At 44.8% G+C, this 21,737-nt stretch overlaps 1 protein-coding gene across 1 annotated transcript in view; it reads left to right on the forward strand.

Moving 5' to 3' along the window:
- Positions 1-593: 593 nt before the first annotated feature.
- kcnk13a (potassium channel, subfamily K, member 13a) overlaps positions 594-21,737 on the forward strand; it is a 37,827-nt gene continuing 16,683 nt past the window's right edge. Inside the window, exon 1 of the mRNA XM_063059245.1 lies at positions 594-1,629. Coding sequence (XP_062915315.1) covers positions 1,305-1,629 — 325 coding nt within the window. The 5' untranslated portion in view covers positions 594-1,304. The remainder of the gene's footprint in view (positions 1,630-21,737) is intronic.

Below are 21,737 nucleotides of genomic sequence, written 5' to 3' on the forward strand. Positions count from 1 at the left end.
CTCCCCGCACTCACATCATAGACATCGACGCCGCCCCCAGCCTCTCCATCACTCATACCCCTCCACACCACCATCCCCACTTCCCTTGTACCTCTCACAGCCTCTCCCTCCATGCCCCAACCCCCCACACACAACCTCCACCCCAAATCACCTCAATACACATCTACTTCCCTCCTCACGCCCTCTCCCCATCATCTTTCTCTCTCCCCTCTTCCTTCTCCTCAGTGCCTTCTCCTCTCCCTTCCCCTTTCCCTCCTTCCCTTACTCCTGACCCCTTGCCGCCTTCTCCCCCTCCCCTCACTCCTGACCCCCTGCCGCCTTCTCCCCCTCCCCTTTTCCCCACCCCACCCCTCGTCCCTCCTCTCTCCCCACTCTCTGCTCTCACAGCCAGGGCGAGGAACGGTGGGGACAGCAGCGCTGCGGGTCGCCGCCGCCTGTGTGGGGCAGGGGCTGAGACCGAGTGTGTGAAGCCGCGTCAGTTTCGAGAGGAGGAGCTCGTGTTTAATTTTATCTCCGGCGCGTAGAAGAGCGGATCAGAAAATGTTCCTGTAGTCTTCCGGAGAACTACTGTGACCACACCGAGGCGGCGGGTTCAGTCTGTAATCTCGGGAACCACTAGGAAATTCTAGGAGATCTCAGCAAGGAATTTTATAAGGAGAGACCTCGTTAACAACACCTGAGACAGCGCAGACTGTGACATAGAAGCTTCGATGCGTGGAAAACTGAGCCTGGAGTATCCCGGGAAGTGTCTGGAAGGTGTGTGTACCCATTGCGGCTGAGAAGGTTGTGCCCTGGTCGTAGCGTAACTGGTGCCGAGATTGTCAAATTAAGCTCGGAGGGAGAGCGGTTATCGCCAGCTTCGGTTTGGGTTGGCAAAATGGAGCGGTGATTTCGGCAGAGAGGGGAGCGGTGGTCAGAGGGAAAAGCTGTGTCCGGGGCTGGGACCCGGGACCCGGGACCCGGGACCGAGAAAAACACAAAATGTTGGGGAGACACAGCGCGTCGGTCAGCGCCCGTGGAGAGAGAAACAGAGTGGAGGGCTTGGGTCCATGATCTTCCGCCAGAACGGCGCGTTTGTTCGTACAGCACGGAAATAGGCCATTCGGCCCAACACTCATGTTTACCCAGATTTCCATCCAAGCTACCGACTGAGATAAGAAGAGTCAGTTCAGAATGGGGCAGTTTTAGTAATGACTGCGTTGTATTGAGGATCAACAGGACCAGGTAAACGTGGAGCCTTCAACTGCCCGGGCGAGTTAAAACATTCGGTTGAGTCTTGCTGTGCTCCGCCAGTGGCCGGGGTGATGGCTACCCGCAAGGGCTGCTTTTGCCCCAACGAGGACAATGCTCGCTTCGTGCTTCTGGCGTTGCTGATCGGCGTGTACCTGGTGTGCGGCGCCGCCGTCTTCTCGGCTATCGAGCGGGACAAGGAGCTGGAATCGCAGCGCCGGTGGGCGCAGCGGAGGGAGAACTTCAGCCGGAGGTACAACATCAGCCGGCTGGAGCTCAGCGCCTTCCTGGGGCACTACGAGGAAGCCGGCATGGCCGGAGTGCGAGTGGACGAGACCCGACCCCGCTGGGACTTCGCTGGCTCCTTCTACTTTGTGGGCACCGTGGTGTCCACCATAGGTAACAAGATACTGTATCCGCCTCCCCTTCCCCAGACCCCGCTCGGTGCCGAGGGTAAACCGCAAGTAATGAACCCATACGCCCATAAGACGTAGGAGCAGAATTAGTCTATTCGGCCCGTCGCGTTTCCTTCTCCATTTCATCATGGCTGATTTAACACAAACAAGAGAAAATCTGCCGATGCTGGAAGTTCGAGCGACACACGCAAAGTGCTGGAGGAACTCGGCAGGCCAGGCAGCATCTATGGAAAAAAAGTACAGTTGACGTTTCGGGCCAAAACGTACTTTTTTCCATAGATGCTGCCTGGCCTGCTGAGTTCCTCCAGCATGTTGTGTGTGTTGGCTGATTTAACATCCCGCTCAACACCATTCTCCCGTCTTTTCCCACAACCTTTGACGCCTGACTAATCAAGAATCTGTCAACCTTTGCTTTAAATATACCCAGTGACTTAGCTACCACAGCCATCTGTGGCAACGACTTCCCCAGATTCATCACTCCTGCTAAAGAAATTCCTCCTCATCTCTGTTCTAAAGGGACATCCCTCTGGTCCCGGACTCCTCCCACTCTAGGAAACATCCTTTCCAGTCCACTCTATTTAGTCCTTTCAATATTGGTTAGGTTTCAAAGAGACCCCCCTCATCCTTCTAAATTCCAGCAAGTGTAGGTCTGAAACCATGATACATTAACCCTTTCATTCCCAAGATCGTTCTTGTGAACCTCCTTTGGATACTCTCCAATGCCAGTAGATCCTTTCTTCTATAAGGTACCCAAAGCTGCTCACGATATTCCAAGTGTAATGTGACCAATGCTTTATAAAGCCTCAGTGCTGGGGTGGGGTGGGGTAGTTGTGGGGAAGTTAAAGTGAATTGAGACTGAATTCACCAAATCCCCAAACGTTCACCTCAGTGGGCGTCAACGGGAAGTGAAAGAAGCATAATCAGGTTTAGTATCGCTGACATATGTTTGAAAATATGTTGTTCTGTGTCAGCAGTGCAGTGCAATATATAAAAATACTATCAGTCGCAATAAGGAAGGAAGAGAGAAAGAAGGGAAGATAGTGAGGCAGTGTTCATGGACCATTCAGAAATCTGATGGTGGAAGGGAAGAAACTTCCTAAAGTGTTGTGTCTTGGTCTTCAAGCTCCTGTACTTCCTTCCTCAAGGTAGTAATGAGAGGCGGTAAGGTCCTTGATGATGGATGCCACCTTCTTGAGGCCTCGCCTTTTGAAGGGAGGCTAGTGCTCATGGTGGAGCTGGCTAAGTTTACAACCCTTGGCAGCTTTTCCCAATCCTGCACACTGCCGTCTCCGTACCAGACAGCGAAGCAACTCGTTAAAATCTGCCAGGGAGAAACTGTTCATTGTGAGAGGGATCTACTTGGCATGTAGATTACTCCGTGGGAGGGGGTCTGCTGTGAGAGAAGATCTTCTCCGTGACAGGGTATCTGCTCATGATGAAGGAGATGGACTCAGAGTGAAATCTGTTCATTACAAGGAGTGTGTTGTGCTCAGAGAGAGGTTTGCTGGTGGGATCAGTGTTCAACACAGGCCCCCAAAACTGTCAAACTTACAAACCGTGTCCACTTTACTAGGTTCACCTCCACACCTGCTCAGTGATGCAACTATCTTATCAGCCAATCACGTGGCAGCAGCTCAATGCATAAAAGCATCCAGACATGGTCAAGAGGTTCAGTTGTTGTTCAAACCAAGAGTCAAAGTGGGGAAGAAATGTGATCTAAGTGATCATTGTGGTTTGAGGTGGTTTGAGTATCTCAGAAACTGCTGATCTCCTGGGGCTTTCACATGCACACAGTCTCTTGAGATTACTGAGAATGGTGCGAGAAACAAAAACATCTGGTGAGCTGCAGTTCTGTCTGCGAAAATGTCCTTGTTAATGAGAGGCATCAAAGGAGACTGGCCAGACTAGTTCAATCTGACAGGAAGGTGACAATAACTCAAATAACCATGTGCTACACAACAGCGTGTGCAGAACAGCCTCTCTGAACTTTGAAGCGGATGGACTATAGCAGCAGAAGATGTCAGTGTACCTATTAGGTGGGTCTAATAAAGTGGCCACTGAGTGTAACTTTCTACCCAATAGAATCAATATTTATTTCTGTAAACAGGTCTGAAATAACAGGATATTAATCCCATTGCTTTGTTCAAATTTGCCTACTTTCCATCAGTGACTTTAGATTCAGATTCATTTACTTATCACATGTACATAAATGAATCAGAATTGGAATTGGAGGTCGGTAATGGAATTTAGGAAACCAACACAGCACACCCACATTGCGAGGCAGAGCAACACAAGACACAGCAAGCAACAAAACAATAACAGCAAACAAGGATGAGGGGTAGTTACAGGGCAGGGGTAATGGAATGGCCGGGTAGGAGCTTGAGTCTGCAGTCGAATGTCAGCGATCCCCAAAGTCATACTGCAAGTGCTGACAAGACCAGCGATCCTCAGTCGTAGACCAGTTCTAGGCTGGAGGTTCGTATAGGTGATGAGTCCCGGGTATGGGCAGGAATCACGAGGACCGGTGGTCTCCTAGGTCACTGGGGTAGGAGATCCATCATTGCTGTCAGTAAAGCACTTAGGGTCCTGAGAGGATTAGCCTTGAGCTGAAGTCACCGTTCCTTTCTACCTAGCACCTGGAACACACAGTGTACAACTGTCACATGCTGGCCTGCCCCACACCTTCAAACTCAGAAGATCTATTTCTGTTCCATTTGAACGTTACAAATCTGGACTAGAGAGAGTTGAAGTATGAAAGAAAGACCATGAACTTCTATCAGATCTTCTCTGAGCTGGGGACACCTGAAAGTTTTTTGCATTTAATGGGCTGGGACATGTTGGACCCTTCACCTTTGTTACCTATCCAGACATCTCTTAAACGTTGAAATTGAGCTTAGATGCATCATTGTGCATTCAGCTCTTTCCACTCTCTCACAATATTCTGAGTGAAGAAGTTTCCCCTTATGTTCACAGTAAACTTTTCACCTTTCATCCTTAACCCATAACCTCTAGTTGCCCCACCCAACCTCAGTGGGAAAAAAAGCCTTCTTGCATTTACCCTATCTATACCCCTTATAATTAAGTATAACTCTATCAAATCTCCCCTCAGTCCTAACCTATTCAACTATTCCTTGTAATTCAGGTCCAGACCCAGCAACATCCTTGTAAGTTTTCTCGCTACTCTTTCAACCTCATTAGCATCTTTCCCGTGGGAAGGTGACCAAAGCTGCACTGAATACTCCAAATTAGGCCTTAATGATGTCTTATTGAACAACTTCAACATACTCAGTACTTTGATTTATGAAGGCCAATGTGCCGAAAGCTTTCTTTAAGACCCCATCAATCTGTGATGCCACTTTCAGTGAATTATGGACCTGTATTCACAGATCCCTGTGTCCAAGCACACTCCTCAGTGCCCGACCGTTCACTGTGTAAGACCTACCCTGGTCGGCCCTACTGAAGTACAACACCTCATATTTGTCTGCATTAAATTCCATCTGCCATTTTTCAGCCCATTTTCCCAGCTGGTCCAGATCCTGCTGCAAGCCATGATAGCCTTCCTCACTGTCCACTACAGTCCCACTTCGGTGTTATCTGAAAATTTGCTTATCCAGTTAACCACATTAGCATCCAGTTTAATGATATAGGTGACAAAAAACAATGGGCCCCATCACCAATCCTTGTGGCACTCCACTAGTCACAGGCCTCTAGTCAGAGGGGCATCCATCTACAACCACTCTCTGTCTTCTCTCACAAAGCAAACGTCTAGTCCAAATTACTACCTCATTTTGAATGCCGAATGACTGAACCTTCTTGAGCAACCTTCCATGCAGTACCTTGTCAAATGCTTTGCTAGAGTCATGTAGACAACATCCTCTGCCTTGCCTTCATCAACTTTCCTGGTAACTTCCTTGAAAAGGTATAAGATTGGTTAGACACGACCTACTACACACAAAGCCATGCTGACTATCCTTAATCACTCTGTGTCTATCCATGCTTGCATCTTCCAAATCTTCATTTTCATTGTAACATTCAAGATGGTTGTCGATAGCTTTAAATTCTTTGTAGTTCCTAACTTGTAGAAGTAGTGAAATTGTTTCATTTTCACTCCCGGCCATTTCTGGCATCTCCAAACCTGAATGCTTGAAACCACAGTGAGCAAAGCAGTTTTGAATTGTCTTACTGCTTATCTTTCACCACCTATCTGTGTCAAAAATCGCTGCTTTTTGAACACAAGCGCACATATGACGCTATTTAAAATCCGTATGCTCTAAGCAAGTTGTAGTGTCTAACAGCCACATGATGTGCATAGGAATGACGCTAGTTAGGAAGTGTTTGGCAGCACTCTCTGTTCCAACTAAGTGGCACAACGTCCCAAATAAACAAAGTGAATCCCAACTATTTCCTCGATTAGTTTTTGTTCTTCAAGAGTTGTCCCAAATAAGCGGCTGCCCTGGTTAACTGATCAACCGGAATCCACTGTGCAATAGAATCAATCAAAAGCTGCACACAAATAAAGACACTGCTTTACGTTGACTGTTTTACTGAGGCAGTGAGAAGATTAGACAGGGTCCATAGAAGGGAGGCTGGTTCCCATGATGTGCAAAGCTGTGACCAGAACTCTGCATTTTCTTGCCCTCTCTGTCAGAGCAATTGCCATACCAAGCAGTGATATGTCTGGATCAGACGCTTTCCGTGGTGCATCTACAAACTTTTGTAAGCTATATTTCCTTTGCAATCTGGGAACGATAGCCATCAATTTAAACACAGCAGGAGGGAAGTGGTTAATGAACGTTTATAGAAATAGTATTGATTGTAGCACTTGTGCAGGTAGTAATTGAAAATTTCTGTCTTGGATTCCTGTGTTGAACAACTGCACGACCACGTTCGTACAAGGTTCCACATGTCTACTGGGAGAGTGGGCTGTGTTCATCCCTCCACCTGTTCCAGAGCCTGAGGAGAACTTTACTTTCATTGATCTGGGATTTGTTCCATTCCAAAAGACCAATGGGCCTTGGTTTAGCATCCCAGGGGAAAGGCAGACCCACAACTTGCTGGCAGACACCAGAGTTGCCTAGCCACAGCTGAGCAGATCCCATTGACTGAGAAGATCCCACCCCTGAACAGTTCCCACCCACTGAGCAGATCCCATCCCTGAACTGACTGAGCAGGTCCCACCCAGAGAGCAGATCCCACACACTCGGGTGGATCCCACAACAGATCCACGCCAAGCAGATCAGACAGTGAATTGATTGCAGTCATTGAGAAGATTTCACTGAGCAGATCCCAGCCACAGAGATGAACTTACAGAGCAGACCCCAGTGACGGAGCTGATCTTACAGAGCAGATCGCACTCCCTTTCAGAAATCTCTCCAGCACACTGAAGCACCCCTGTATCGTGTAGACAATCTGTGACCTGCAGAGCTACAGACCCAGCACTGGAAGGAGCACCCTCTTAGCCAGTACTATTCAAAAGCCCATAGCCTCGTTGTACACTGCAATTTTCTATGATTCTGATCAATAATCCTAATATAAGGTACTTCTTTAAGATTAATAGGGAATTAAATTCGTTTACCTTTGTTCCAATTCTTCTGTATTTTAACCCCGTTGGCTGCGTTTAGTTGTAATTTGTCATAAATAAAGATTCGCCACCTCATTCTGCACTGGCTGAATTTTGTTTCACCCCTTTTACTTACATACCCTTGCATGCAATGAAATTAACCACATCTCATTTCATGTGGGGAAACAATATTACTTAGATTGTTTTATAAAGTATTTTTAAATGGATTACATGTTAATTCAAAAATAATCAAGAACAGGATGTAGAACCTTTAGGGAGGTGCAGAGGAGATTTATCAGGATACTGCCTGGACGAGAGAACATTTCTTATGAAGATAGGTTGAGCGAACTAGGGCTTTTCTCTTTGGAGCAGAGGAAGATGAGAGGCGACTTGGTAGAGGTGTACAGGATGATAAGAGACAGCCAGATAGTTTTCTCCAGGGTTGAAATGGCTAAAGTGAGGGGGCATGATTTTGAGGTGATTGGAGGAATGTATAAGGGGATATCAGGTAAGTTTTTTGCACAGAATGGTTGGTGAATGGAACACCTTGCCAGGTTTGGTGGAAGATTCAGATGCAGTAGGGACATCTAAGAAACTCTTAGATAGACATGTGGATGGTAGAAACATGGAGGGCTATGTAGAAGGGAAGGATTAGATTGATCTTAGAGTAGGTTAAAAGGTTGGCACATAATTGTGGGCCAAAAGGCCTGTATTGTGCTGTACTCTTCTATGTTCTAGTTCCCTACTTCAAGAAGGGTTGGATCTAAAGCTATGATGTCTTATAAAGCTCCTGTGTGTGAGTAGGTACACTCCTCTACACCCTCTCTAGGATTGCCACTCTACTTGTCCCAGAACTTGAAGAAGATAAAAGACTATGCAGTTTGAGTTCCAAAGAGACTGAGTCCACGTGTGTGGATCATTAACATAAAGTGTCTCAGAACATAGTACAGCACAATATAGGCCCTTTGGCCAAGGATGCTGTGTCAACTCCTTAACCTACTCTAAGATCAATCTAACCCTTCTGTCCATTTTACTGTCATCCATGTGCCTATCTACGAGTTTCTGAAATTTCCCTAATGTATCTGCCTCTACTTACCTGTATTCCACACATCCTCCACTCTCTGTGTTAAAAAAAATCTACATCTGACATGTCTCTATACTATCCTCCAATCCCTTTAAAATATCTCCCCTCATATTAGTCGTTTTTGCCCTGGGAAAAGCTGTTGGCTATCCACTCTTATCTATGTCTCTTATTATCTTCTACAGCTCTATCAAATCACTTCTCATTCTCTGTCACTCCAAAGAGAAAAGCCCGAGCTCATTCAGTCTAGCCTAATAAATCGTGCTGTCCAATCCAGGCAGCGTCCCGGTCAATTTCCTCTGCACCTTCCTGAAAGCTTCCCCATTCTTCCCATAATGAGACGACCAGAGTGAAACAATACTCCAGGTGTGGCCTAAGCAGAGTTTCAGTGTCAATACAGAAACAGGCACTTTAGCTCAACATGTCCATGCTGAACAAGGTGCCCAACTAAGCTAGTCGCGTCTGCCACATTCGGTCCATATCCTCTTAGCTACACACGTACTTACCTAAATGTCTTTTAAATATTGTTATTGTTCCTGCCCCGACCAATTCTTCTGGCTGCCCATCTCATATACACACCACCCTCTGAAGATGCTGCTGCTTAGGTTTCTTTTAAGTTCAAGTTCAAACTTATTGTCATCCAACCATACTGCTCACGTGTATACAGCTAAAGGAAACAACAAGGTGCATCGGGTGCACAGAACATACAAAACATACACCACATAAAGTAATATTAACAGATAACTTAAAACATTCTGTAGATGTATAAGTAGAGTAAAGGTGCATATACAACATGTAGTTAAATATATAACAGTGTAATGCTACTGGTGCTGTCATAAATCGTGTGTACTGGGTGCCTGGGGGAAGCCTAACAGTCCTGTTCTTATTCGGAGGTGCCTTCTGCCTGATGGTAATGGGGTCAAAGAGATTTGTGTGGGATCAATGGTGAGGACTCTGCGAGCATACGTGTCTGATATATGGATTAGATCTTTTCCCTCTCACCTTGAATCTCTGCCCTCGAGGTACCCTTTCTCTGGGACAAAGACTGTGTGCGCACTCACCCTATCCATGCCCCTTGTGATTTAAGGTATATGCAGAGCCTCCTACGTCCTAAGGAATACAGTCCTAGCTGGCCCACTTAGAGATACAGCTTGGTAATAGGCCATTCCGGCCCAATGGCACTGTGCTGGCATGTGACCAATTAACCCTCCTAACCCCACGTCTTTGGAATGTGGGAGGAAACCAAAGCACCCGCACTGGGGGAACCCACACAGTCGTGGTGAGAATGTACAAGGTCCTTACAAACAGCGGTGAGAATGGAACCGGATCGCTGGTGGTGTAATACTGTCACGTTAGCTGCGATGCTGCCAAGCCATCCCTCAGTAACTCAGGATCCCAACCCTTAGTAACATCTTTGTAAATTGTCCTTGCTCTTTCCCGCAGCAGGTTGGACAGAACGGTACAGAATCCCGTAGAGTTGGACAAGAACGCAAAATAATCAGCCATATGCAGCTGTTCAGTTATTCAAACTGAAGTAACTTGTAGACTTACATACCTAGGCTTTGAAATGGTGGTCACACGCATGAGAAAATGTGCTGGTGCTGGGAATCCAAAGCAGCACGCACAAAATGCTGGAGGAACTCAGCAGGTCAGGAGGGTCTCGGCCCGAAATGCCAACTGTTTACTCTTTTGCATAAATGCTGCCTGGCCTGCTGAGCTCCTCCAGCGTGTTGTGTGTGAAACGGTGGAGGACTGGAAAAATGGGATGAAGTTTGTTTGTTTGCACCCCTGGGTCTTCTTGGGCTCTCAGCACAGGACATCTGTCGCTCTGACTCTAGTAAGCTTAAATTTGGCAGGATCTCCAATTCTACTGTTTATTTTGTTCAATTAGTTTACATTACTTTCATGTTTTAAATTATTTCTGATTTCTGCCAGGGGAGGTGGTGGAAGCAGATAAGATAGCAACAGTTAGGGTGTTAAGGTAGCATTGCGGTTAGCGTCACGCTATTCAGTGCGACGGGGAGAACGCACAAACACCTTACTGACAGCGGCAGGAATTAAACCCCAATCACTGGCACTGAAAGAGTTACATTAGCCGCAATGCTACTGTGTTCCATTATCTGCAGTTTTTTTGAATGATCATTTCTAGGAATAATGTAATTGCACTGGAGAGGATGTGCAGGAATGATTTCTGAGGGTGGTGCCACATTCATATACTCATACAACTTAGAAGTAGGCCACTCAGCCCTTTGAGTCTGTGCTGACTCACTGAGGAATCCCATCAGGGAAATTCCCTTTCATTTCCTATAAACTATTCTCTCTCGTTCTCATCTTTTCCCTGATTTCCCTACCAGGACTGGAAAGTTGAATCAGACATGAAGGATTGGATGGGGTGAGGCTGTTTTCTTTGGGACAGAGCAGGCCACGAAGACACCTACTTGAGGTGTATAAAGGGCCCAGGTAGGATAAATTGAAAGAATGCTTCCCTTCACGGAGGGATTAAAAACCAGGGAGCAAAGATGTGAAGTATTTGGAAGGAGAAAAGCAAATGATGAAATATCTTTTCTTGTAGAGGGTGATGGGATGTGGAGCTCAGTGTCTGAAAGTGTGTTGGAGGTAGAATCCCTCTTCACATCTTGAAGAGCAGCGACCTGCAGGGCTATGGATTTTGTGGCTAGTGGGCTAGGACTGGCTACCTGGCACAGACACAATGGGCCAAGTAACCTCTTCCCATGCCATAAATTTACTGTTTCTGTCTCTGTAGAGAACATATAACAGTACAGTACAGGCCCTTCAATCCACAATGTTATGCTGACCTGTTAACCTACTCTAATATAAATCTTGCCCTTCCCTCCCACATAGCCCTCCATTTTCATTCATCCATCTGCCTATTCAAGAATCTCTTAAATGTCACTAATGTATCTGCCTCTACCATTACATTCCACACACTTGGTAGCACGTTCCACACGCTCACCACTCTCTCTGTAAAATACCATCACATTCCACACACCTTGGCCAGCTGTGGCGTAGTGGCATCAGCGCTGGACTTTGGGGCGGAAGGTCCCGAGTTCAAATCCAGCCAGCTCCCATGCACGCTTTCCATCAGTGCTGGGTTGAGCGTCGAGCTAGCAACTCAGCCTTGTAAAAAAGGAAATTGCCTGCTACAGAAATATCAACAGCAGAAGGTTGATGGCCTATGCTCTTTTGTGAGTTTAAAAGCAATTTCTCTTTCTCCACACACCTGGTGGCATATTTCTGCACACTCACCACTCTCTGTGTAAAATACCTGTTGTGTATTCAATATTTCAGCCCTATTGTAAATATTTTGTTTGATGCAGGTTATCTGTAAAAGTACGTAAATGGCATACGTCATGATACCACCACGTCATACATACGCATCTCGCTTAAAGTAAAAATAAAATTAAGGCCTGTTCACCTGGGCTTCAGTCTTTTCCTTGCAACTACTTGGAGTTACAAAACATCACAGTGACAATAAGGAAGTTTTAAATGAACCCAAGACAACTACGCACCTTGTTGAAGCGCAGTGAGGCGTTTGAGTTTTTAAAACAGCAGTGAGAAACAATCGAGCAAAAAGAAACAACATAACACACGCTTCTTTGGAAAGGGACAGGAATGCTCGAGTTTTTAAAAAAGCAGGAAACTGATGAGTTTGCGGGTTCATAAACTGTAGTTACTGGGTGATAATAATCATAAATTTTAAAAAAAGCAGAAATGGCTGCTGACATCAGAAAGATGGATGTGTTTGAATAGCTCATGTATACTGAGCTAAATGAGTAGTATTTTGAAGCAATTGAAATAGCCAATGAAAAACTAGTGCCAGTTTTGCTGAGTGCATTAGGTAGAAAAGCCTACAGTTTCCTTAGAAATTTAACTGCTCCAACCAAACCAGCTGGAAAGAGCTTTGTTGCTATTGTGAAAGTAATGTGGGAACATTTAGAAATAAAACCACTGTTGATCATAGAAGACTTCAGGTTTCATAACTGGGATCAAAAGGAAATGGCTGACTTGAAGAGATTGTCTGAGCGTTGTCAGTTCAGTGATTAACTTAATGATTCTCTGAGAGATCATTTAGTTTGTGGAATCTTACAAGAAAGCATTCAAAAATAGCTCCTCGCTGAAGTACAACTTAGATTTAAAAGAGTAGTTGTAATTGCCGTATCAATAGAAACAGCAGACAGAGAAGCAATTAAGTTGCAGTCAGGAATTAAAGTGAGCATGTATAAGATTGCAATGTCTAAACAGAAATCAGCCTAGCCAAACGTGCGTTGCCATCGTGGCAAAGGCTCACATACACCAGACCAATGCAGATCTTTGTGTGTCTTCTACAAAATGGGTCACATGCAAAGAGCATATCAAGCAGACAAAAATCAATGGACTGCACAGGGGAAGAGAAAAAGATAAAGTGTCAAGTTTCAGTTTCCAAATGAGCATTAATCTGCATGTTGCAGATGAAAAAAAAAAGATAATGATGAGAGTGATACAGGATTGGGTAGCCTGGAGTTTTACAACATGAAGCCTATCAGTAGACAATCAATATGGCTTACACCAGAAGTGAATGGCAAATTTTTAATTAAAATGGAGTTGGACAGTTATTCCACAAAATGAGTTTGAACAACATTTCAAAAATACTAAACTGAAGCCTACAAATACCCAGCTAAGAACTTATACTGGAGAAAAGATTACCCCTGTGAGAAGGGCATTTGTAACAGTGAAATGCAACAACCAACAAGCCACATTGTGTTGTATGTGGTAAAAACAGGAGGGCCAGTATTGTGGGGCTGTGATTGGCGGAGACAACTACATATTGATTGGAGATCCACAACCCCTGTAATAGGGTCAACTGAAAGTGAATTAAGAAAGGTACTGGATGATGCCACACCTTCAGACTTGTATACATCGGGCCTTCAAACACCCATCTCTGGCCAGGACAAATATCAGGACTCTGCATCTGGATTTGCTGACTTTGGTCTTTGACATTTGGATTTGTACCTGAAGCATTCTCCTGCACTTCTGGGTATAAAGTCCTAACTATTCAATCTTTCCCTGTAGCTCAATTCCTCAAGTCCCAGCAACACCTTGTCAATTTTCTCCACACACTTTTAAGCCAGTTGATATCTTTCCTGAAAGTAGGTGACCAGATCGCCACACAATCTATGCCCCTCATGGTTTTATACACCCTGCATAAAGTCAACCCCTCATTTTCCTATGTTCCAATCTTTTATTGGTCCTCACCATCGAGCAGGCAAAGCAGGAAAATTACGAAGGTCAAATTTAATGTGTTTGTGGTATTTATTTACTCGATTTTCAGTCTTTGTTTGGACTTGTGATGCCAAAAACTGGATTTTTAGACACGCTATCACTTATCATTTACTTTAAGAAAATACAATTGTCTGCCTAGACACTTGGAATTCTCAGTACCCCTGGGTCAAACACAGTCAGGATGGGTTAGAAGTGAACCATTAAAATAACAGAGGCCATTTGGTCCAAAAGTTTCCAAATGTTCCTTTCCTTCTATTTATTTACCTCAGCTGTAAATACTTTGAATATTCACTTATGTAAATTCCTCCACAAAAACTTTGCCTTTGGTCCATGTTATGCCAGGATCAGAATCAGGTTTATCTGTCTATCTATTTATTTATTTAGAGATACATTTAAAGGATGTTCAGACAAATACATGGATAGGAAACATTTGGAGGGATATGGGCCAAACTCAGACAAATGGGAATCAGAATCAGGTTTATGTCATGAAATGTGTCGTTTTGTGGCAGTAGTACAGTGCAATTTATAAAAAATTATTATAGGTTGCGAGAAAGTGAACACTCACAAGGTGACAAGCCCCAATGGAGTATCTGGTAGGGCTCTAAAAACGTGGGCCAACCAATTGGTGGCTGTGGTCAAAGACATTTTCAATCTCATTGCTTCAGTCAGAAGTTCCCACCTGCTTCAAAAGGGCAACAATCTTACCAGTGCCCAAGAAGAGCTGGGTGAGCTGCCTTAGCGACTGTTGTCCAGTAGCACTCGTGTTTGCAGTGATGAAGCACTTTGAGACGTTAGTTATGGCTAGAATTAACTCCTACCTCAGCAAGGACCTGGACCCACTGAAATTTGCCTATTACACAATAAGTCTCCGGCAGATGTGATCTTGATGCTTCTTCACCTGGCCTTGGATCACCTGGACAATAGTAATATCTACATTGGGATGCTGTTTAATGACTGCAGCTCAGTGTTCAGCACCATCATTCCTACAGTTCTGATTGAAAAGCTCCAGAAGCTGAGCATCTTCAACTAGATCCACAACTTTATAAACGGAAGACCACAATCTGTGTGGATCTTAAATAACATCTCCAGCTCCAGCTTGTAGAATCTCAGATGGAGATGAGAGGGCGTACAGGAGTGAGATGTACCAGCTAGTTGAGTGGTGTCGCAGCAACAACCTTACACCCACTGTCAGTAAGACGAAAGAGCTGATTGTGGACTTCAGGAAGGGTAAAATGAGGGAACACAAACTAGTCCTCATAGAGGGATCAGAAGTGGAGAGAGTGAGCAACTTCAAGTTCCTGGGTGTCAAGATCCCTGAGGATCTAACCTGGTCCTAACAAAATGAAGGCAAGACAGCGGCTATATTTCATTAAGAGTTTGAAGAGATTTGGTTTGTCATCTAAATCACTCAAAAACTTCTATAGACGTACCATGGAGAGGATTCTAACAGGCCGCCTCACTGGCTGGTAGGGGGGCTACTGCGTAAGACCAAAAGAAGCTACAGGAAGTTGTAAAATTAGTCAGCTTCATCTTTGGTACCAGCCTCCATAATATCCAAGGCATCTTCAGGGAGCGGTGTCTCAACACGGTGATGTCCATTATTAAGTACCCCCAGCACCCAAGGGCACACCTTCTTCTCATTGTTACCATCAGGTAGGAGATACAGAAGCCTGAAGACACTCAGCAATTCAGGAACAGCTTCTGCCCTTCTGCCATATGATTCCTAAATAGACATTGAACCCATGAATACTTTTTAAAAATATATATTATTTCTGTTCAAGTTACATGTATGTACTTACTGTAATTGATTGTTAGATTCATTTATTTTTTTCTATATATTATGGGTTATTATATTGAAGTGTTGCTGCTAAGTTAACAAATTTCACGATACATGCCAATGTTAATAAACCTGATTCTGAAGAAATAGAACATAAATAGTGCAAAAAGAGAGCAAAATAGTGTTTATGAGTTCATGGACCGTTCAGAAATCTGATGGCAGATAGGAGGAAGCTGTTCCTAAGACACTGAGTGTGCACCTGCAAACTTCTGTACTTCCTCTCAAATTAAATCAAGTTTAATTATCATTCAAGCCATACATAGACACAGCTGAATGAGACAGTGTTCCTCTGGGGCCAAGGTACAAAACATTCAAAATAGCAAGCAAATGTTCGGAAAGAGTGAGTAACATAATTCAAAATGTCAAGTGCAGTAGCATATTCACTCGAGGAAAACAAGTTTGCAAATGTTTGGGCACCGCTGGTCAAAATTTCTGTTACTGTGAATGGTTAAGTGAGTAGAAGATGAACTGATCTCCAAAAGTCATAAAGTTAAAGATGAAACATTCTTTTCAACATTTTAAGCAAGATTAGTGTATTATTTTTGTTTTGTATAATTTTAGAGTGGAAAAAAAAGGAAAGGAGCCGCATGCAAAAGTTTGGGCACCCCAAGAGATTTGAGCTCTCAGGGAACTTTTACCAAGGTCTCAGACCTTAATTAGCTTGTTAGGGCTATGGCTTGTTCACAGTCATCGTTGGGAAAGGCCAGGAGATGCAAATTTCAAAGCTTTATAAATACCCTGACTCCTCAAACCTTGTCCCAACAATCAGCAGCCATGGGCTCCTCTAAGCAGCTGCCTAGCACTCTGAAAATTAAAATAAATGATGCCCACAAAATAGGAGAAGGCTTTAAGAAGATAGCAAAGCGTTTTCAGGTAGCTGTTTCCTCAGTTCGTAATGTAATTGAGAAATGGCAGTTAACAGGAACGGTGGAGGTCAAGTTGAGGTCTGGAAGACCAAGAAAACTTCCCCAGAGAACTGCTCGTAGGATTGCTAGAAAGGTAAATCAAAACCCCCGTTTGACTGCAAAAGACCTTCAGGAAGATTTAGCAGACTCTGGAGTGGTGGTACACTGTTCTACTATGCAGCAACACCTGCACAAGTATGACCTTCATGGAAGAGTCATCAGAAGAAAACCTTTCCTGCGTCCTCACTACAAAATTCAACGTCAGAAGTTTGCAAAGAAACATCTAAACAAGCCTGATGCATTTTAGAAACAAGTCCTGTGGACTGATGAAGTTAAAATAGAACTTTTTGGCCACAATGAGCAAAGGTATGTTTGGAGAAAAAAGGGTGCAGAATTTCATGAAAAGAACACCTCTCCAACTGTAAAGGACGGGGGTGGATCAATCGTTCTTTGGGCTTGTGTTGCAGCCAGTGGCACGGGGAACATTTACTGGTAGAGGGAAGAATGAATTCAATTAAATACTAGCAAATTCTGGAAGCAAACATCACACCATCTGTAAAAAAGGTGAAGATGAAAAGAGGATGGCTTCTACAACAGGATAATGATCCTAAACACACCTCAAAATCCACAATGGACTACCTCAAGAGGCGCAAGCTAATGGTTTTGCCATGGCCCTCACAGTCCCCAACCTAAACATCACTGAAAATCTGTTGGTAGACCTCAAAAGAGCAGTGCATGCAAGACGGCCCAAGAATCTAACAGAACTAGAAGCCTTTTGCAAGGAAGAATGGGTGAAAATCCCCCAAACAAGAATTGAAAGACTCTTAACTGGCTACAGAAAACGTTTACAAGCTGTGATACTTGCCAAAGGGGGTGTTACTAAGTACTAACTATGCAGGGTGCCCAAACTTTTGCTGCGGGCCCTTTTCCTTTTTTATTTTGAAACCGTAAAAGATGGAAATAAGAAAGTAATCTTGCTTAAAATATTAAAGAAATGTGTTATCTTTAACTTTATGCCTTTAAAGAGAGCTTTTGTTACATTGGCCTTTATTAATCAAAGTATTGAGTATAAGAGCTGGAACGTTATGATGAGGTTGTTTAAGGCATTGGTGAGGCCGAATCTGGAGTATTGTGTTCAGTTTTGGTCACCAAATTACAGGAAGGACATAAATAAGGTTGAAAGAGTGCAGAGGAGGTTTACAAGGATGTTGCCGGGACTTGAGAAACTCAGTTACAGAGAAAGGTTGAATAGGTTAGGACTTTATTCCCTGGAGCGTAGAAGAATGAGGGGAGATTTGATAGAGGTATATAAAATTATGATGGGTATAGATAGAGTGAATGCAAGCAGGCTTTTTCCACTGAGGCAAGGGGAGAAAAAAACCAGAGGACATGGGTTAAGGGTGAAGGGGGAAAAGTTTAAAGGGAACATTAGTGGGGGCTTCTTCACACAGAGAGTGGTGGGACTATGGAATGAGCTGCCAGATGAGGTGGTAAATACGGGTTCTTTTTTAACATTTAAGAATAAATTGGACAGATACATGGATGGGAGGTGTATGGAGGGATATGGTCTGTGTGCAGGTCAGTGGGACTAGGCAGAAAATGGTTTGGCACAGCCAAGAAGGGCCAAAAGGCCTGTTTCTGTGCTGTGGTTTCTATGGTTTTGGAAATCAGTTCATCTTTTACTCGCTTCGCTATTCACAGTAACAGAAATTTTGACCGGGGTGCCCAAACTTTGGCATGCCACGGTATAGTCCAAGACACTGAGTGACAATGTCCAGCAGTCGATGTACAGTCTCCCGGCAGTGTACAGATGCACGCAGTCCAGCCCATCATTCCACCGCTCAAACAGGGGAGGGCAGGCCCCAGCCGAGCTCAACCACACTGTAGTGTTTCTGCGGCTCTCACCTGGTCTGCAGCAGCAAGCAAGCCCGAGACTTGAGGCCTAGCTCTGGCTACAGCTGAGGCTGCACAACTCCCGTGTCGACTCTCCCACCACTGGACCGGGGTAACAGGCCTGCAGCAACTTACATCATCACTGCCCAACAGAGTCTTGCGATCGCAAATGAAATGTCCGAGACATCTCCCACGGTTATACTGCGCCAACTCTGACGATTCCAGGTAGCGAGCAGTGACAGGGTCTGCAGGGAGGTCAGCTCCTCCAAACCCGAAATGGCTCCTCGGATACACTGGCAGGCTGCTCTGATATCACGACCGGCTCCTGCGATATCCCGACATCTCAGCGACTCCGCTGCCGGCACCAGTCCAGCTACTCTGATCGACAAGCACTGCACTGATGGAGCAGCCCTGCAGTACCCGATGTTCTTGGAGAAGAATCGTCTTTGGATTGTAAAAAAACACATCCTACAAAGAGAGAAGCGCCTTTGGTTGGCCCCCGAGAGGCCGCTATACTTGCATACTCCACTATCTTACCAGAAGTTGGTAATGAGGAGAGGGCATGTCCCAGTTGGTGAGGGTCCTCAATGATAGATGCCACGTTTTTCTTGAAGATGGCTTCGATGCTGGGAGGCTGGGGCCCATGACGGAGCTGGCTGGCTCTGCAGCTCCCCACAGCTTTCTTCAGTCTTGTACATTGAGGCTTCCATACCAGCTGCAGTGGAACCAGTCAGACTGTTCCCCACTGTACATCGGTAGAAATTTGCTAGAGTCTTTGGTGACATACCAAATCTCCTCAAACTCCTCATGAAGTATAGCTGCTGGCATGCTTCCTTCATGAATTTATCAGTATGTTGGGGCCAGGATAGATCCTCTGACACCCAGGAACTTGAAGTTGTTCCCCCGTTCCACTGCTGACCCTTCATTGCAATGGTCTCATACAATAGAATCGTACAGCGTGGAAAGAGGATCTTTTCATCTGTTTTAAAATTTAACTTCATTTGAAATTTGAATCCCCGGATTCTGCTACACACCCATACACGAACTGGGGAAACCCATATAGTCATAGGGACAATGTGTAAAGTCTATTTAGAGGATTGTCAGCAGATTTAGTCCCTGTATCTAAGAAAGGATGTGCTAGCATTGGTGAGGGTCCAGAGGAGGTTTACGAGAATGATTCAGGGAATAAAAGGGTTAGTGTATGAAGAATTCTGATGGGTCTGGTCCTGAACTCACTGGAGTTCAGATGAGTGATGAGGGATATCATTGAAACCTAATGAATGTTACCGAGGAGCAGGAAAACTCTGATCTCAAGCCTCCGCTGCTTTGTGGCTATACCCACTCATGGGGAAGGCCTCGGGAGTAAACCCCGAGGAGAAAATCCAGAGCTGGACTCCCTAAGGCAGTCGTACATCGAGTTCAACACTGACCGGCAACTCCTGCGACGCTGCTGGTGCCAAACTGTATGGGTCTCTGCTGTTCCTGTGGGTTCATCAGATGCATGCAGAGGGGGAGCCTGCTACATGGGCAACAGCTTGCTCTCCATATTATACTGCCCCGGCTTGTGTATCTAGACAGCTAGGATGCACCATCCATGATCGACTCTGACCAGCGGAGGCCTCATGCCTGAATACTGAAAGGCATAGACAGAGTGAACATAGGGAGGGAGTCCAGGACCAGAGGGCACAGCATCAGAATAGATAGTGTCGCTTTAGAACAGAGACGGAGGAATTTCTTCATTCACAGAGTGGTGAATCTGCGGAATTCATTGCCACAGACAGCAGCAAAGGACAAGTCATCAGCTATATTTAAAGTGGAGATTGATAGATTCTTGATTAGTAAGGGTGTCGAAGTCACAGGGAGAAGGCAGGAGAATGGGATTGAGAAGGATAATAAGTCAGTCAAATCTAATGGCAGAGTGGGTCAAGTGTCTGCTTTGTCTTACGGTCCACACAGTCAGTGCCCGAGGTCAGGATTGAACCTGCGTCACTGAAGCTGTAAAACGGCAACTCTACCAGTTGCCCCACTGCATCTCACTGATAAGAGTGGATGAATTACTAGAATAAAGCTGGAAGGCCTGGAATTGATGTCATGATTTTAGAAATCACCCCAACACTCCTACATAATTTAAATTCACACAATTAAGTATACCTGCTTTTAAAAGAAGCAGCTACTGAGTAGATACAGAGATCCGCCCTGGCTCCTTGGTGTGGTCTACAGTGCGATTCTATGCCTGTAGAATATTGCTTTCTGCTTTTTAAAACACCCCGACAGACCATTCAGTGCAGAGGCAGGTGAAGTGCTGACCAGATCCTGGGAAGTGAAAATTGGAAGTACTGTGGAAATCCTGTTAACACTGTTCTGTTAAAGTGTCTGCATTAAGGCAATTGCTTTTGTGTTCTGTTGTGGAATATTAAGGAGCACAAAAGCAAATTGAGCCTTGCAGTCAAAGGATGTTTGACACCCGAAACTCACAGAGGACTGAGTCAGAATCACTGTATAAGACGTAAATTTGTTGTTTTTGCATCAGCACTACAATGCAATACATAACAATAAACAATGTGAATTACAGTAAATACAGTTCTCAGAAGAGCCCAAGCAGTTCAATCTCTCATACCAACAATAAGAGAAAGACAACTCAGATTTCTAGGACACATCATGCGGAAAGATGAACTAGAAAAACTCATACTCTCTGGAAAGATTGAGGGGAGTATGCCTAGAGGAAGACCTCGGCTTATGTACATCAAAAGCATAGCCAGGTGGCTACACATCGAGGAAATGGAGGTCATCCAAAAAACGAAGGATAGATCTATATGGAAAACCATGGTCACCAACGTCCGCGTCGGATATGGTACCTAGACAGACAGTAAATATGTATATAATAGCTAAATTACATAAGCAGTGAAATCGTGGGTTTGATGTCCTTTCAGAAATCAGAAGGCAGAGGGAAGGAAGCTGTTCCTGAAATGTTGAGTTGTGTCTTCAGGCTCCTGTATCTCCTCCCTGATGGTAACAAAGAGAAAGAAGGCATGTCCTGGGTGATGGGGGTCCATACAGATGGATGCCACCTTTTTGAGGCATCACTCCTTGAAGATGCTATGGAGTTTAAAATTGCCCCTTGGATCCCCTTAAAGTCTTTCCTCTCTGACCTTAAACCCATCTCTACCCTGGGATAAAAGTCTGACCGTCTACTTTATCCACTGGGGTTGGTTGGGGGGGGTGGTGCATCACAGTAGCATACGATTAACATAACACTTTAACACGCCATCTCTGAGATCAGGGTGCAATTCCTGCCACTAGCTGTAAGGAATTTGTACATCCACTCCTTTCGGGTTTGCATTAATTCTACCCCTCTCAGAACTCTACCTTTGACACCAGATCTCAGTCCCTTCAAAGTGCCGTTTACCCTGTCCCTGACAGTGCTGGATCACCCATTTCCCACTGTCCCTGCCCCTGGTGAAAGTTCAGAGTTTCACCAATGTGCTGATTAGAATCACTGCTGTCACCATCAAATCTTGTGACAAGGTGATGTATG

This window comes from Mobula hypostoma, chromosome 1, assembly GCF_963921235.1.
Source record: "Mobula hypostoma chromosome 1, sMobHyp1.1, whole genome shotgun sequence".
NCBI lineage: Eukaryota > Metazoa > Chordata > Chondrichthyes > Myliobatiformes > Myliobatidae > Mobula > Mobula hypostoma.